The sequence below is a fragment of the Dysidea avara genome, chromosome 13, assembly GCF_963678975.1.
Source record: "Dysidea avara chromosome 13, odDysAvar1.4, whole genome shotgun sequence".
NCBI lineage: Eukaryota > Metazoa > Porifera > Demospongiae > Dictyoceratida > Dysideidae > Dysidea > Dysidea avara.
The window spans coordinates 12,181,894-12,200,011 of NC_089284.1; the positions used below are offsets into that span (position 1 = coordinate 12,181,894).

An 18,118-nucleotide genomic window follows, 5' to 3' on the forward strand; every position below is an offset into this window, starting at 1 on the left:
AGCATGGCAGCTTGGGGACCCTTCCCATTTCTTCAGATATGGCAATGAGCGAAGTGTGAAATAATAAACTCTGTATATATGGTATATACAAGCAAGAGGGTTATTGTGGATTCTTATATACAAACAAGTTCACTTCAACAAAAGCTCTGAGCTGCTAATATTTGTAGGGTCAGGTGCCACTCCATACAATGGGCATTAGTATGAAATGGGTAGTGCTGTAGAATCTGTCTCAAGTTTGGGTGATAGGTAGTCTATATCCCCACTAAATTGCATGTCCTGATCTTATATATAGTATCAGGAATTAGTAAATCATGGCCCAGTATGTGAAGTACAAGACATTCATTGGTCATGTGATCACTTGTACTGGGTCAAGACATTGAATAACAACCACACCCATTAGTCCCATTCTCCTTACATTGAGGTCACAGAAGTATGTATGGTGTAATGCTGACACTGAGAATAAGTTATGGTTATAAAAAAAGGACAACATATGTAATATGTGCATCAAGTATATCCCTGGTAGCAGGGAGTTTGGGAACAAAGCACCCAGATGTTAACCTCGGATATAGCTAGAATTTTTTTAAGTTGCCAAAACTTGAATTTTACTCTCACTGACCACAGTCACACCTCATAGTTTCACAACATATAATTCGGCCCTAGGCTCTCTAATATTTCTGGGCAGCCCTGAAAACATCCAGTATACATTAGTTCTCAGAACGGTATTTCAAAAGTACCAAAAATTTTAGTATGGTTTACATAAAAAGATATAATTCTACAATTGCAGTAATTAGAGAAGAGGACGTGTTGATTTCAACTTGCTAACCAGCATGAAGAGTAAGTATAACACTGTCAGAGAAACTGATATCACAAAAATTCTCTAACCACAGAGCATTTTGAAAACTGTCCGATGCTTTCTATCAAATCTGCCATAGTACTACCAGGTCTAATGAACACTGCACCTTTTGCTGCCACCTCTACGTTGACCAGTACTCCAATAAATCCATCAATAAGAGAATCCATTGACAAGTGCAGTACATCAGATCGATCAGTGTGTATCTTGCTGACATGACTGGTAACAATTTGATCACTGTAATTGGTATTTGCCATTATATCTGCAGTAGTTGAGTCTGATATGAAGTACACTTGAAAAGTGTTAGAGGCATTCCCCAGGATATTTGCTATCATTATACCACATCTAAAGTATGGTAAAGGATTTATAGGGTCTTTCAGATGGACATCACCAGCAAGTGATTGAGTCCGATAGTGAGCTGACACATACTTCCCAGCAGTTAGTTGAAGTTCTTGCATTTCTTTATCTATTGCATCAGTAACTCTCTTATCATATGTAAACAAATACTGGAATGCACAACCATATGCAATCTCGTTGTTATTTTGGCTTATACCAAACCAATTGTGAAATAATGTAGTCCATTTATCATTGAATTTTTTAAAGTACCAGAAAAATCCTAGATTAGTAGTTACTTCAATCATGTCAATACTTGTGTCATATAGTGCCACAGAAAATCTTGGCCAATGTCTGTCAAGGTTGTAATTGTCTTGTAATGTAAAATGTTGAATATTTGCTTTAATGGGTGTGTAGTTCCACTGAATAGCATTGGGATGTAGTAATATATTAATATCAAATGGATATTTCATTTCTATTAATAGAGTTCTGTTACTAAGAATAGCAAACATTAATGCCACTGTTATTCCTTGTATTCTGTTTCCATAACCACCACATCGAGAATTACAAACGTACTTTAAGAACCTTCCTTTTCTTTGTTGGGTCACCACTTGTTTGTGATACTCAGCATACTGAGTAAAAACAGAAGAAAACATTTGACAGGTTGGTCTTGTAAAATTTTTACAAGGAGGGTATCGACATAAACCTGTAAGAAAAACAAGCAAAATTCTATTTTAACACAAGCAGAAGTGACTTTATGCTTCATAAATTTATGTAATGATATTATAATCACATGCAGTACTTACCAGGACATTGACTTGGAGAGATGCACTCATTATGATGCTTGTTCAGCACTTTTGAAATAGGACATCCACAGCCATTGATGGAGCAAAATTCAGTACAAATGGCAACTTCTTGTGAGCATGTGGACATACAGTTGGGAGCTGGGGCACAAATGCGCCTCACTTGACTCTTCACAGGACAAGCTGTAAGGCATAATTCTTTATGTAAACTTAATGAAATATGTATAATTATTAATGTTGTGCAACCACTAAATACAAATACTTATTATATTAATTAACCAATTTTGCAAGAAATGAAGGCTGTATGTATATAAAATCTGTTTAGGCTAGCTTGTTTGAAGGTGATTTATACATATACCAAGCAGATCATAAGGCAGAAAGTTTCTGATAGCATAAATTAATAATACATTGTGCCTTTCCAATGGACTCTGTAAGGCATTACACAACCCAACACACAATGTAGCTGGCCTCATGGCTACCATGTAAGAATTAGTGTACCTATCTACATTTGTCCGACCATACCCACATTAGCAAAAGTTTTATAGCTACATCCCTCAGCTCATATTCAGCATGTAAATGTCACACAATTATGTCAAGCAGAGTATGATAGTGTAGGGTATTAGGTAACATCAGCAACAGTGAATGAGAAAATTATACAAATAATTCACTCACGCACACACAAACTCACGAGGATAGTTTCTCTCAATAGGTGGCAATGACATCGTTGTTATAGGGTCATAGCATTTCCACCACCACACAGCAAATCCAATACCACAAATGTGAACAGTAAACATGAACACATATTGTGTGTAAGTGATAGTGCTAGCAGGCATTTGGAGATGGCGAAGCAAAGTGATGCCCCAGTACAGTCTCAATCTGTAAAGAATTATAATGTATGGTGTATAGAGTATTTAAAGTACAGTCTCAATCTGTAAAGAATTATAATGTATGGTGTATAGAGTATTTAATGACAATCAAAAACTGCCAATAAAATTCATCATAATTATTTACACTATGAAAACACCTTTATAAATATGACAGCCAATAAATGTTTATCATTAATAAAATAAACATAATACTATTTAGAATTCCACTGATAATCGGATCATCATCAAATCAAAGCCAGTGTCTTATTATAAATGCTATTCAGTATGGGCTATTTGGCTACTCTGATCCAACGAAACCATATCAAGGCATTAATTTTCTGTATCAACACTTTCTTTAAGCAGCATAATAGATGCCACAAGAGGTACCAGTACTAGATACCCACCTATATCTTCACGATATGTCACAAGATCATGCCGATTCTTTATTCTACACATTATTGATTGAAACCACGATGACCACACCCCTTTTATGCTAGCTATATTTATAATGGAATAGCTAGTGACCACACACATTCAAGTTGGTAGGCTGACTTGGGATGCTCTAATTATTAATCGAAACCATGATGACCATGCCCCTTTTCAAGTGCACATTTTTGTAGGCTAGCTGACTCGAGATACTCTAATACAGCAGTCACCCTAATAGAACAATCACATAGCTGTATTCCTTAACAAAAGCAAACTAGTAGCTATGCTGTAATAGCTACCATCGTCCTTCTCTTGTTTCACTACTTTTTATCGCTTGAATCTTTTTAAATTTATAATTTTTAATATACTAGATCATCAATAACATAACTTTGTTGTTACAAGATAATACATACTTGCGACCAAAGGGAAGTGACTACAAAATAGGCTTGCGCTGATTATCCCAGCATAATTTGGAGCATAATGGGGGTAAGCAACAGCATTATAGACACACACTTTGTGTACTGGGTATCATAAAAGCTGAAACTCTGCATATTTTGTGTGTTATATAATCTTTACAGCTAGCTGCGAAGGGAGAATACCTAAAGATTGATATACTCTAATAGAACAGTCACTGCATTTATCCTAATCACAGACGTATTGGATACTGTAATAGTGTAATCAAGTTCTAAGAACATATGAGGCATAATGGAGCAAATGGGCACAATTGGAGCATAATAGGGGAAATTGTGGTGCATTGCTCAAAAGCATGATATGCAATTTCAAAAGCATAATAGGTTCAGGAAAAATGCATGCCCTTTTGCTTTGGACTGTTACATATCCAGTTACTTTAGGCGACTGTGTCCAACCAATTCTGATTTGTGCATGTACAACACAAATTTAAGCTCTGCTGTTATATACATGTGTGTGTGTGTGTGCATGTGTGTGTTGGAAAATCACGATAAACGGTTTAAAAGAATTCAAGTTAGCGTAACTTGCCAAGCATAGCAAGCATGCGTATGAAACTTACACAAGAGATGCATCAATCTGTTACCACTTCCAGTACTTGTAGCTGCTTGTAGAGTTTTCAGCCAAATAGGATAGAAAATCTGAGCAGTTGGACCAGCGAAGTAGTATCACGAGTGCTCACAAAGGGAAGGAGGGTGGCAGGTGGCAGGATGTCCCAAGAAACATCATCAATGAAGCCAAAAGACCTACAGGCTGCCATCCAAACTAAGAGACATTGAAACTAACAAATTTTTGTAAATGCTGTTCATTTATAATAAAACATTATTTTTTCTAATTCTTAGTATTCAGTGCATGTAATACCTGCACCATGGGGCAGGTAACAGTGCTAGTAATAAATAAATATCATTGGACAGGTAAGTATTTTTCTGTATTGGTAGAGCACTAGTTATATCATCTTCATGCATCTGTAGATAAGAACACTGATTCGTGTAGAAACAAACCTCAAAACCAGTTTATGGTTGGCTTTGGGTATATCAAAAAGAAGTGAAATCCATGCAAAAACAGCCAAGCTGTATAAAAAAGGTGCAGCCTTCAAAAAGCCTGGATGAAAAATGTTGTGAAATCAAAGGTGGCGGCCATGAAATGGTTTTATCTACTATGTTTGTACATTTGTATACTAACCATGTGTTGTAACTTTGTATATTGAAAACTTGCTTGCTCTGCTGCAATTCTAATTATTTGCATTATGTAGTTAAATTTATGCAAGTGCGTTGTAAAATTTTCACCCAAATATGTTAGATCCCTTGGTACCTAAGACCCTATATGGATACCAGAATGATCATCCGTGCTCAATCATGTGCCTGGCTATATTTTGATGCTGAAAATATTGACGATCATTTTATAGCACAGAAAATATAGTAGCTCAACTAATTTAGTAAAATGTGAATTAGCTTTAAAAAGGTTGTTTATAGCTACAGATAGAGAGTTCAGCTACAAACAAGTCACCCTGTAGAGAGTTCAGCTACAAACAAGTCACCCTGTAGAGAGTTCAGCTACAAACAAGTCACCCTGTAGAGAGTTCAGCTAGAAGAAGTTACATTGTAGAGAGTTAGTAGTGTTTTCTTCAGCAATGAAAAAATAAACCTACCGCCACATTAATCCCATATTAAAGCTTTACACTGACCAGCAGCACTGAAGGTCTGACATTTTGTGAATGAGAAACAAGTATGTTTACCTGGCTTAAAAGTCTTGTGATCTCTAAAGTTCTGCTGGCTGCACAAGCAGTCATATCATCTGGATTTAGAAGCAAAGGGAAACGAAAGGAACTTTAGCTTGCACGCTTTATTTTATTGTCGAACTCCTAGGGTACTCTAGAAGCCGGGTGTTAAAAAGTTCATGAAGACTAGAGATTAATTTGGTAGCTAAACTTAAAACCAAGCTAAAATATGGCATTATACTTCACCTTCACAAGCATCTATGGTTAACTATGCAGTTTTGTTGAGGCCATGCCCCCTTTAATTGTTATTAATTAATTGTTATTAATTTTTGGCACTAATAATTTTGAAGTGGTTACTGAACCAAAAGTTGGTTCAATAAGCTGGACTCGCTATTGAACCGTCAGTAAACCTTAGACAAAAAAGGGTCACTAAATGGAAAAGAACAACACAAAACTCAGCTGGGGCTCAAACCCTGGACTACTGGAATTGTAGGCAGTGTGCTTACCACTGTGCTACTGCTGCTAGCTACCCACTACCCCTACTTTTCTACCTTATAAATGTTACTCACGTACACTGTTAAAAATGAAGTGCTATGATGGCACCTAAAAATGCTAAATTTTGACTGCTGCAGTCAAAAAATAGCACTTCTAGGTGCTACCATAGCATTTCATTTTTAACAGTGTAGTAGTCTCACTATATATAGTAAGAAGAACGTAACCTAAAGGTGAAGAAGAAACCAAAGCTGAACCCGACGCGAAAAAAAAATTTTTTTCGGTTCAGTAACCACTTCCATTAATTTTATCCGACCTATACTGACCTTATAGCTACCCTTAGGATTTTTGCCCATGAAACAGCTAGCCAATGCATGTTGAAGTGGAGGTAATTAGTCAGCACTCGCAAGTCTGAATGGCAGATATTTTGACAGGTTGCCTTTTTAGGGTGTGTCCTTGTGTAACGCAAGCAAACGCATGTTTCCGTGTTATGAATGTTGGTCAAGAAGTCTACAATAACCCATTGTTAAAAATAGCTTAGCAAACAGTATAGAATCTTTAAAGATACAAAACATTTTAAATGACTAGTAGCAAAGTCTTAAGAAGAACGTTTTCAGTGAGTTTTATTGTTTTCCCAAACCCGAGATTGAGCGGAAATCACCTTCTCTTTCATCCTTAACCTTACACGTTGGATATGTTTAGGTTCGAACCTAATACTATAACATACTTTCTGTTCTAAAAACTGGCTAGTACTAACATGCTACGAAATGTTTGTTTTCCCCATTGGCCATAATTCATTTTTAACTTAGCAAACTCAGAAAGTATGCGGTAAGGTTACGGTAAAATGATTTGATTTATTATTTTATACTCACAACAATCGACACAATGCCATTCCTCCTTGTTGGAGTGATACAGAAACAACAACAACAACAACTAACTAAGCATACAGATAAACACAAAGTAAGACAATAGCATACATTACACCACCCACACATACAAGTACACAAATAACACTGAATTACATAGTTGACAAAAAAATGGCTTTTCGCACAGCCATGAAAATCTCTAAATGAATGAAGTTCTTTAATATCAGATGGCAGAAAAACCATAGATAATAGAGTACATGAAAGGGATAGGAAACGCAATAACGTGATATCACAAAATACGTACATTTCTATGGAATTCCGTGTATTATGTCACAAACATACTCGTTACGCTTGCTGTGCTTGTATCAAAGAAAAACAAATTGCTGTAACGATAAAATTTTGTAACCAACAACTGTGAAACTTCACTACAGTGAACTCAAGTAAGTAATCGAGGGAACTAGGATGGTACCAACCCTAAAGGAAGTTATACACAAAAGTAAAGGAGATTGAAAGTGACAAAAACGGCCCAAAAATTAAGGTAAGTGTGGGTAATTCTGGACAGCCACTAATTCCGGACACTTATATCGTTCTCAACAATGGTAGAATCTTTGGACCTATAATTTGGTATGCTAATGCAGTGCCTCATGGCCTATCTACAAACCAAAATTGAAGCGAATCTGTTATTCCATTGCGAAGTTTGACACAAATTTGTAGCATAATCACGGGTATTTTGTTCAAAAACTTTGAAATGTTAGGCAGCCCAAGCTTATATTTAAAGATTTATAAGATGATCATACCCTCGGGTAATTGCATAGCAAAAATCATAAGAATCCATGCAGCACAGGCTGAGTGGCAGTCAATTTTTCAGCAGCTGCTCTATTGAAATACAAAGAAAATATTCGCGAACTACATAAACTTTTTAGAATACGCACTGCTGCTTCCTCCCAAAGGGTATGAACTTTCTACTTGATTTATAAGCTCCAGATAAGTGGTACTTTAGTCTCTATACTCCTGTAGTAGGCTTGTTATTCGAAGTGTCTGGAATTAGCTGCACGTTGTATTTTTACGTGCTGTTAAACTTCCGCTCATAACACCTCAGCAGTTGATTGTATCGAAACAAAATTTGTATTACAGATGCACCATATGATGGGCTTTAAAACGATTCCTAGAGTTTGTGCTAACTCATTGTGAGTGCAGTGTTAGAGTGATTTTATCAAAGAGTGTCCGGAATTACCCTCATTTACCTTACTTTAAACCACTTAACTTCCTTTGTAAACCTTTTAACTGTGATAAACCTATTCTTTACCATTTAACAGAGAGAACCAGAGGGAATATCAGAGCAAAACAGGAACTGCTGCTTGAAGAAACAACTAACGAACAAGACAAGGATATATAAGTTTCTATGGTCACATTTTTTTATCAAACTTTAGACATGACAACCTTTGTACATTTCATTTTTTATGCCCATGTAGTAGATGTTCCAACACACCCCGCCCCCCTTTAATGTAACTCTTTAATAATGTAATTTTATAAGTAATGTAATGTGGTAAGTAAATTTTAGATTTTTAATGGCCAGTAGCCTTGAGCTAGCGGACCATCAGTACTGTACCCTAATGATTTTATTAATTGTACATCCTTTATTCTATACTTGTATGCAGTACTGTGAAGTTATAATCAATCAATCAATCAATTAATCATCTTCCATTTTTTACCAAAAGTTTAAACCACCTAACAGTACAACGCAAGGGTAAAAGACTGTGTTGGTGATACGCCTAGCTTACCACAAGAAATGAAAGTGGAACCGGCTATACAAGAAGCGGTATGGATGAGGCATGAAGGTACTATGAGCAAAAGTATGACGGCATGTAACAATCACGGTTAATGCGATTAGGTAAGTGTGGGTAATTCCGGACAGTGGCTAATTCCGGACACTTAGATCGTTCTCAACAATGATAGAATCCCTGGACCTATAATTTGGTGTGCTAATGCAGTGTCCTATGGCCTACCTACAAACCAAAATTGAAGCGAATCCGTTATTCCACCTTGAAGTTTGACACGTATTTGTAGCGCAATCACGGATAGTTTTTATCAAAAACTTTGAAAATGTTTATCTAACCAGGCAGCCTAAGCTCATATTTTCGATTTTCAATTTATATGAAGGTCATACTCTCGGCTAATTGCATACTAAAATCATAATAATCCATGCAGCACAGGCGGAGTGGCAGTCGATTTTTCAGCAGCTGCTCGGTTGAAATACAAAGAAAAATATTCGCGAATTACATAAACTTTTAAAAATACGCACTGCTGCTTTCTCCCAAATGGTATGAACTTTCTACTTGATTTATAAGCTGCAGATGAGTGGTACTTTAGTCTCCATACTTCAAAGAGGATTGGTATAACCTGTGGAAGGCGCTACTTGCTTGTTATTTGAAGTGTCCGGAATTAGCCGCATGGTGCATTTTTACACGCTGTTAAATTTCAGCTCATAACTCCTCAGCAGTTGATTGTATCGAAGCGAAATTTGTACTGCAGATGCACCATGAGATATAGGCTTTAAATAACACGTTGTGAGTGTAGTGTTAGAGCGATTTTACTAAAGAGTGTCCGGAATTTACCCGAGGGGTCCGACACTTCGCAAAAAACGTACGAGATTTCCAGATTTCTACTGTGATTTCTGATTTCCAGGTTGATTTCTGCTGATATAGGTTTTTTTTACTTCAGGCCCCTATTCGGTGATTATTAGTTTCTCATCCAGCCTTTCTAATTATTATGATGCGGGCGGGAGGGTATTACCATTATGCCATTATTTTATAATATTAACACACTGATGTACAGACCTTGTCCAAATTGTCTTTCTTTCTTACTACAAACATTTCCTTCACCAGCTGATTCTACTTTTCGTGATCGCCAACTGTTTTTCGACAGTCAGCTGAAAGCCTGCTTTGACGAAGTCGATAGAGCACGATTGCAACTGGCACTGCAGCAATTTGCTAAGGAAAACAACAGTTCTCCTGGTGATATATAGCGCATTGTAGCGTTCATCAACAAAAATTATAACAGTTTGGTATCACGTGTTCTTCTGAGCATGAGCAGAGAAAATAATGGCTTACCATGCGGTAGCTTAAGAAGGATGCGGGTGGTGGATGAGAAACTAATAATCACCAAATAGGGGCCTTAGGGGAGAATATTTAAAATGGTTACAACTACACATACAACTACACAGCCAAACTACTACTGCTACTACTACTACTGCTACTATATACTACTACTAGGAATACAATCAATCAAGGAAAAAATTGTTATCATCATCATTGTCCTGAAGAGCCCAATATCTTAAAATCATTTTAGCATCGTTACCTGTAGTTTACGGAAAAACTTCTCCAATTTACAGAGAAACACGGAAGTTAGAGGCTTGATTTCTGATTTCTACCGCAGGAGCGTACGAGATTTCACGAAGTGTCGGACCCCTCTCAGTTACCTTACGCTTTGTTACAAAATCTACGGTCTAAATTCTCTCGCCAAAATCTCTCACATAGCCATAGGCCTAAATACTTGCTGTCGTCTGTTGGATTAGTATTTACGCTGCTCAGAACACTAATTCCCTCGCTAATTCCCATGCTTGAGCACAAAACTCTCAAGTCACGCGTAACGGAAATCGCTTGCGTTTCCTATCCCCCACCACGCCTTAAAAAGGCAACCAGTCCAACTTATGTCATTAATTTGTGTAAAAATAAAAGATAAAAAAATAATGCAAACACAGCCAATGTAGTTACTCGCTCACCGGGCAACCGGAGCATACAATGATCATGAGTTTGGGTTGGGAGTGACACCTTCCTCAATGATAGTAGTCTCGCGTGGCCAGACCCTTTCCGCGCAGCCGCTTATCGATTGGAAATTATAAGCGCCTTGTAGCGCGGCGCTTCTAATCGATAAGCGGCTGCATGGAAAGGGTCTAGCCACGCGAGACTACAATGATAGTCAGTCCGAGTCAGTCTATATCGTGTTAGTCTGGCGCGGCCGCCCCTTCGCAAACAGGAAGGTACACAATGCTAGAGTCTCCAGACCCTTCCTGTTTGCGAAGGGGTGGCCGCGCCAGACTAATATCGTGTGGCCAGACCATGCGTTTATCGAGATTGTAAGCGCATCTCGAAGCTAGGCGCTTATAATCTTCAATCGATAAGCGCCGTGCGGAGACCTTGACAACTAGTTTTTTAAAAAGTATATATTAGTTTATTATTTTTATTTACCTATACTGTACAACTTCAGAAATGAAATGTACAGACAAATCACAAAAAAATAATAATAATAATAATTCAATACAATAAGTAAATTATAATTTAATTATAGATTTAAATACTTCAAGTGAATTAGAGTCTTTAGCTAGGTTAGGTAAATCATTCCAAAGTGAAATTGTTGCTGGAAAAAATGAGGACTGATATGAGGTCTTTGATGCTTGCAATGATAGGAGGTTAAAAGGATGATAATTTCTTGTACTGGAATATGTTGCAAAGTTAGTATACAAATCAAATGGGATATCAATTTCATTGTGGATAATTTTGTACATCATGGATAATCTTAATTTTAATCGTCTGCTTTCAAGTGATTCCCAGTCCAGCTGGTCCATAAGGTTAGTTACGCTAACAGTAGGGTCACGTGTGTATGTATTGGTCACAAACCGGGCTGCTCTTCGTTGTATCTGCTCTAACCGGGATATTAAGGTAGACTGCCAGGGTGCCCACACTGTTGCAGTAATAACAAGAGTTCATAATATATATACTAAGGAGAGTATCCTACTCTCATATACCCCTGTAGAAAGGCGTATCGTGAAGTTATGACGTAACACTTCTGAGTTCGCCCGTTTTTCTTTGTATAATTAATGATGTCATTAGTTGAACATGGTATCGATTGAACGCGTGCCTACCAACGTCGCTAGCAACCAAATTAACTCCAGCTCTAAGCGTTTCTCATCCAACTACAATCGTTCCTTCATGGGTTAAGACCGCTTCGTAGGCGTTTCTTACTAGGCCATTCGCGAATACGGCTATCCTGAGCGTCGCAAGTGTGAAACGATGCTAACGATTCTTGCACTTTTACGGCTTCATGTACGTCACAAACCACAACATCTTGTCATTATGTCATAACTTCACGATACGCCTTTCTACAGGGGTATATGAGAGTAGGATACTCTCCTTAGTATATATATTATGAACTCTTGGTAATTATTATTATTATTATTATTATTGTTACTGAGCAGACAGCACAGCTGATATGCTCAGGAAAAGAAAAGCAATCATAAAATGAATTTAGCTACGTAGTTACAAAGATTACAGTTATTGAGTTCCATACAATGTTTGCAGTTCCGCTGAAAAAGAGTCAATATTGTTGCTCTCAATGATGGAAGATGGTAAGTTGTTCCAATCCTTAATTGATCTGGAGAAAAAGCTCTGTTGGTATGAATAGGTGGATGAGTTTGGTAGAATAAAACGATGTGGGTGATATAGTCTGGTGGATCTTATCATTGAAATAAAATGAGGAGGAATTGACAGTGAATAATCTTGATGTATAATTTTAAAAAGTGCTTGTAATCTGGATATTTTACGTCTCAGCTGAAGGCTTGACCAAGAGAGATGCTGTAACATAGCTGTGACTGAGCTGAATCGATTGAAATCATTTAGGACCCATCTAGCTGCCCTACGCTGTACTTTCTCTAGCTGTTGAATATTGTTATGGTGGTATGGGTCCCAGATGACTGCAGCGTATTCCATTGACGGTCGTACTATCGTAAGGTAGGCTGTTGCTTTGATGTTAGATGAGCAGCAACTCAGATTGCGTTTCAAAAAGTTTAATGTTCTATTGGCCTTAGCAGCTATATTACTAATATGTGGAGACCATGATAGTTTGTTGTCCAATATAACACCAAGGTAGGAGTGTTGGTTTGATGTACCCAAGTTGTGATTGTTTAGCTTGTAGTTGAAAATGATTGGTGATAATGATCTGGTAAACCGCATAATAGTACATTTGGTTATAATAACAACTATTGCTACAATTAACCAGGGACGTATCGAGGGGGGTTTCCAGGGGTTTCAGGAAACCCCTTTGGATTTTATACACTATATATATACTTGAAACATTAAGAAATTGAAACTTCAGGTTTCCAGAATCTGGAAACTATCATGGAACAGGATACATTTTAAACTTTTATCTTAGTTAAATAATAGTTTCTAACATGATAGCAACACTTATAGCATTTTTCTGAATTATGATTTTGGTGAAAAAATCGAGATACTCTAATAAAGCAGTCAGGTAATATAAACTACTCTAATATAACAGTCACTTAGCTGTAGTGGAAACCCCTTTTCAAAATTTCTGCGTACGCACATGTTAACAATTTATATAATGGAGAGAACCCAGTCTCTGCCTGGATAGACAACTACAGTGGAACCTCTCTTATAGAGAAAAACCTCCATAAAAATGACAAATGATATTTTGGCCCCAACAGGTCTGGTTATAATACATTTTTCACCCCTGAAAGAGGAAACCTCTACAGCAAAAAGTGGCCAAAACTTCTGGGTCCCAAAAATGTTCATAATATAGAGGTTCCACTGTATTCTTCTCTGTATTCTTTCAGTACTCTTTCAGAGAAGAGGAATGAACATTATGCTGTTGTTATGGGCTGGATCAGATGTTGCTTGTCATTTTCTCTTTTACAATCAGCCATCCGATGTCTACATGGTTCTCACTCTTCTGCTGGTAGATTTGCTCGTGAGAACCCATTAGCTGCAATTGACTTGGTACAAGCAGAGACTGGGCTTTCCCCATTACATGACTAATTATCATGTCATTATTTGTAAAAAAAGTATTATATAATATATTTTGTGCAAAAATAAATAAAAAACTATATTCTTTTGCATGCATGGGCAGGAATATAATAGTACTATAGAACACTCGAGATATTATATACTACATAGTATGTAGCATCTATTATTATTGTTAGCGAAAAAGAAAACACTAGCACTTAATTAAGCCTTGATCGCAACCAGTGGCTGTTGCTATTGTTCAGGCAGTCACTTGAATAAAAATAAAACTTAGACAAAAAAGGTCCTGAAATAAAAAAATATATATTCATGTCTTCAGCAGGAATCAAACCAGTGCTTGAGCTCAGAGTCCTAACCATTGCGCTACATGGTTCCCAGCTACCCAACTTCCTTAGTTTCTACCTTATATATGTGGAGTAACTTCTATCTTCTATATATAAAGCTAAAAAGCTGTCCATCTGTCCGTCTGTCACGCCACTTACTCACCAACACTCATCATCCGGCTACTCTAAGATTGTTATCACGAGTTCACGCGTGCTTCCGTTTGTTTATTTATTTATTTATTGTACTGGGCAGTCAGCACAGCTGGTTAAGAAAAACAAAGAAACAGCATACAGCAGAATTAATATACAGTTAATTATTGGTTAGGTATAGTAGTAAATTATTTGAAAAGGTGTCATAGTCAGTTGTGTCTAGAATAGATGTGGGTAAGTTGTTCCATTCTTTGATTGTTCTTGAAAAAAATGATTGTAGTGGTTGATACAGGTGGGAGAATGAAATGATAAGGGTGATAGTGTCGTGTGTCTCTTGTTACAGGTAGGTAGTGAGTTGGGATTGACAGGGATATTTGATGATGAAAAATTTTGTGAAATAGTTGTAATCTTGAGATGTTCCGTCGAATTTGTAAGGTAGGCCAAGATAACTGATGTAACATTAATGATACTGAACTAGTTCTACTATAACATGATCACTTAAAACCCACCTAGCTACTCTTCGCTGAATTGATTCTAATTTATCTCTATCGCTATTATAATTTGGATCCCAAATAACAGAAGCGTACGTACTCCATCCGAGGTCGAACCATTGTTAGATAAGCTGATGCCTTAACATTTGGTGAACAGTCACTTAAGGTACGTTTTAGAAAGTTTAAAGTATATGATGCTTTTTTAGCAATGTTTGATATATGTTGCGACCATGATAATGTCTTGTCTAGCATGACTACAAGATATGAGTGACTATCAGTTTGCTTGAGGATGCAATGATTTAAAGTGTAATGATGATGAATCGGTGAATGAGATCTATTACATTGAATTAGTACACATTTGGTGATATTCAGTGTAGCTGCCAGGTTGTTACCCAACTAGCAATTTGATCCAGGTCTTGCTGCAATATAGCGGTGTCTTCTGGTGTATTAATAATTCTGTACAAGAGGCAGTCGTCAGCAAATATCCTTAGAGGTGAGTTTATATTGGTAATGATGTCGTTGATATAAAGTAGGAACATGAGCGGGCACCAGATGTTACAGATACAGAGCTAGATGTTACACCATCAAGGAGTACTCGTTGGGTACGGTTAGAAAGCCACGCCTTTATCCAATTGTATGTGTTATTTCGAATTCCATAGTGTTGAAGCTTGGTGAGAAGTCGTTGATAAGGAACTATATCAAAAGCTTTGGCAAAGTCTAGGAGTATAATGTCAATTTGTTTTTTATGATCCAGTGCATACGATATGTTTTCTGTTAGTGTTAGTAGCTGTGTGACACAGGAATGATTTGTTCTCTACAGCGCGTAGAAGGCCATGGTGTAGAGAAAACTTGAGCAACATTCTTTTGAAAACCACAGCACATGCATACTGGTTCAAGTGGTAGAACGCCTGGCTAGCATGTAAGAGGTTGTAGGTTCAAATCCACGTGTTGGCATATTTTTTTGTACCTTTTTGTGCACACCTTTTTAAAACATTACTTTTAGCTCATCATAATTTATCTTGGCATGCAAAGCACGTATTGACGCGAGACTTTAGCGAAATTAAACACCCATCATCTGGCAACTTGAGTGTTGTAGCAAATCAATGCGTGCTTTTGTTCGCTCTTTATAGGGCGATGAAGCAAGGCACTGGTGTAGGGAAGGATCACTGAGCTACATTCCTGTCAAGATTCCTGTCAAAACTACAAATAAACAACTGTGGTGATTTGTGCACCTCTCTTAACATAACCAACCTGGGTTCAATCCTCGCCTAGGTCATAACTTTTTTTTCACTTTTGGGACCTTTTTGTTCTATCTGTTCCATGCAAGTCTTCATCTACAAACTCTTATGCTCAGTTTTTCAGCACTGGCACTTAACTTCCTCACATCATAGGGACTCTTATAGCACTCTTTTGGGATAGGGCAGGCGAATTGCCAACATATTTGTCGGAACTGCATCTGACCTGGACAACTGTTTCACTATAATCCATTATCTTAGTGGTCAATTACACTGTGGGTTTTTGTATGGCAAGGGGTATAATATGTGTCACTGCAACATCAGATGGCTTTAAATTATGCCCAAGTTCATTTCTTCGTGACAGTCAGTAAAGTAAACATCATGTAGAAGCTGAAACTGTACCATGTGTACACCACCTGTAATGTAGGTATACTGTATATACAATTCCCTTAGCTCGCATACGGTTTAAGCCTTCCATGCTCATTATTTCATTATATGTACTGCATAAGGATCATGTACTTTAAAGCACTATTGACATGCATGCTACACAGCAAATATAGTACACTAATATTTATGCTTGGTTCCCAATATATTAATTGTCGCATTAGTTGTCCTGCATGTATAGCAGCGAAAGTTTTGTTTGTTCTCTACAGCACGTTGAAGTCACTGGTAGGGAAGATGCACTGAATAATTGAACTACATTCCTGTCAAAACCACAAACAATAACTTTAGTGGTTTTGCAGCATGATGGCATAAGGAAACCTCATGTTCTTTAAAAATGTGACTTCACCATGTACTCTACATGAGCAGTGCTGGTGTTTAATGCTTGGTCTGGCATTAAAATGTTTAAAGTGGAGATGGTCCTGCACATAGGGCAGGTACCAATGCTAGTATAATATATATTGAAGGTGAAGAACCAAAGCTGAACCCGACCCTACCCCTAACACTACTTTTCACGTCCCCTAAATTTGAATGCTTGGGACAACCTAGCTACTAGACGTGTTCCCTAAAGTCAAATACTCGGGGCAACCTAATAGACGCGTGCCCTGAAGTTGAATACCCGGGGCATAGCATACAACTAGTGTGCTTGATAGTGAGAAATCTAGTGGACTGCCAGAACAATATCGATATAGTCCTGACAAAATATTTCTGGCTGCCGGAACAATAGCAACTTCCATACTTAAAGCTTTCTGCAATTGGTTGAGGCAAGGCTGCCAATGGTATGAGTTCCATAACATTGGTGTAAGCACATAAAAGGAGTGCATTATTGTTGATGACATTTGGTTCAGTCAAAGAATGTGACCTTGTAGCTAATTAGTGTACTGGTATTGAAGTTTAAATATTTGATGCTTATGAAAGATGAAGTAAAGAGTCCATAGATAATAGTTTTGAGTGAAGGCCTGTGATTCTGTATAATACTCCTCTGCATTCTGCAGGTGATTTTTAATCGGCAAAGCCCTGAACTTTAAAAGCATAACAATTATACACTCCAAGGCCTAATAGGCCAGAGAATTTTTGCCTTGTCTTTGAAGGCTAAGACTCCTGCTAGAATTTTACAGGTCTATAAGAAATCACAGGACTTTGCCAATTGACAGTATAGGGGCATGTATACATCAATCTCAACAGCATTTTATGGTAGGTGCATGTGATCATAGCAGCTACAGGTCTGCAGCCCCAGCCAAGTGACAGCTACTTTCTCCTTTTTTTCTGATTACTAATTGGCTCTTTTAAGTTATCATTTAAAAGTTAAACAAACTATGACATGAATATATCACTGCAGGAATTGTGATCTCCCCAGCACACACTGAAATATAATTTGGGCTACAAAACACAAATATTTACTAGCTACGTCTCCTGTGTGATATGACAGTATGTATAAGATGTGGCAGTGTTCAGATAAGCACCTGAGGTAGGAACTGAGGAGTTGGGAAATCAGCATAGATTTTCTTTGTTCTAGTCTGAAAGTTGAGACCACATGGTTTCGTCTATCTATTTGTCATTGTTTTATTCAAGTATGTTGCTCCATCAAGACCTGAATGCCTGAATGCTAGCACTTGTAGGTGCCTAAAAGGGTGATTAGGTACCTGAATGTAGTGGCACATTACATAGAATTTTAATGCATAAATATATACAAGATCCTGATTTTTCACACACACATGCACACACACACGCACAAAAAAAGTAGCCTGGCTAAAATATATCATGCTGATGCAATTGAATATGCTGGTATGATAATTAACATGATTGACCCTCCCCACACTAATATATTTTTACCAGTAAGCAATG

The 18,118-nt window shown here is 37.4% G+C and overlaps 1 protein-coding gene across 1 annotated transcript; it reads right to left on the bottom strand.

The window, feature by feature from the left end:
- Positions 1 to 722: 722 nt before the first annotated feature.
- On the bottom strand, positions 723 to 10,714 carry LOC136242470 (uncharacterized). The gene is made up of 4 exons (XM_066033897.1): positions 10,600 to 10,714; positions 2,675 to 2,862; positions 1,990 to 2,169; positions 723 to 1,889 (listed from the first exon to the last, which is right to left on the bottom strand). Exons 2-4 carry the CDS (start codon positions 2,817 to 2,819, stop codon positions 865 to 867), a joined length of 1,350 nt encoding a protein of 449 aa, XP_065889969.1. The 5' UTR covers positions 2,820 to 2,862; positions 10,600 to 10,714; the 3' UTR covers positions 723 to 864.
- Between the last annotated feature and the right edge of the window lie 7,404 nt (positions 10,715 to 18,118).

Bases quoted from the DNA above. Each gene is read 5' to 3' on its own strand.
- LOC136242470 (XM_066033897.1), bottom strand. From the start codon at position 2,819: ATGCCTGCTAGCACTATCACTTACACACAATATGTGTTCATGTTTACT. The intron at 2,170-2,674 runs GTGAGTTTGTGT...TATGCCTTACAG, and splicing joins TATTGAGAGAAACTATCCTC to CTTGTCCTGTGAAGAGTCAA. The intron at 1,890-1,989 runs GTAAGTACTGCA...TTTTTCTTACAG, and splicing joins CTCTCCAAGTCAATGTCCTG to GTTTATGTCGATACCCTCCT.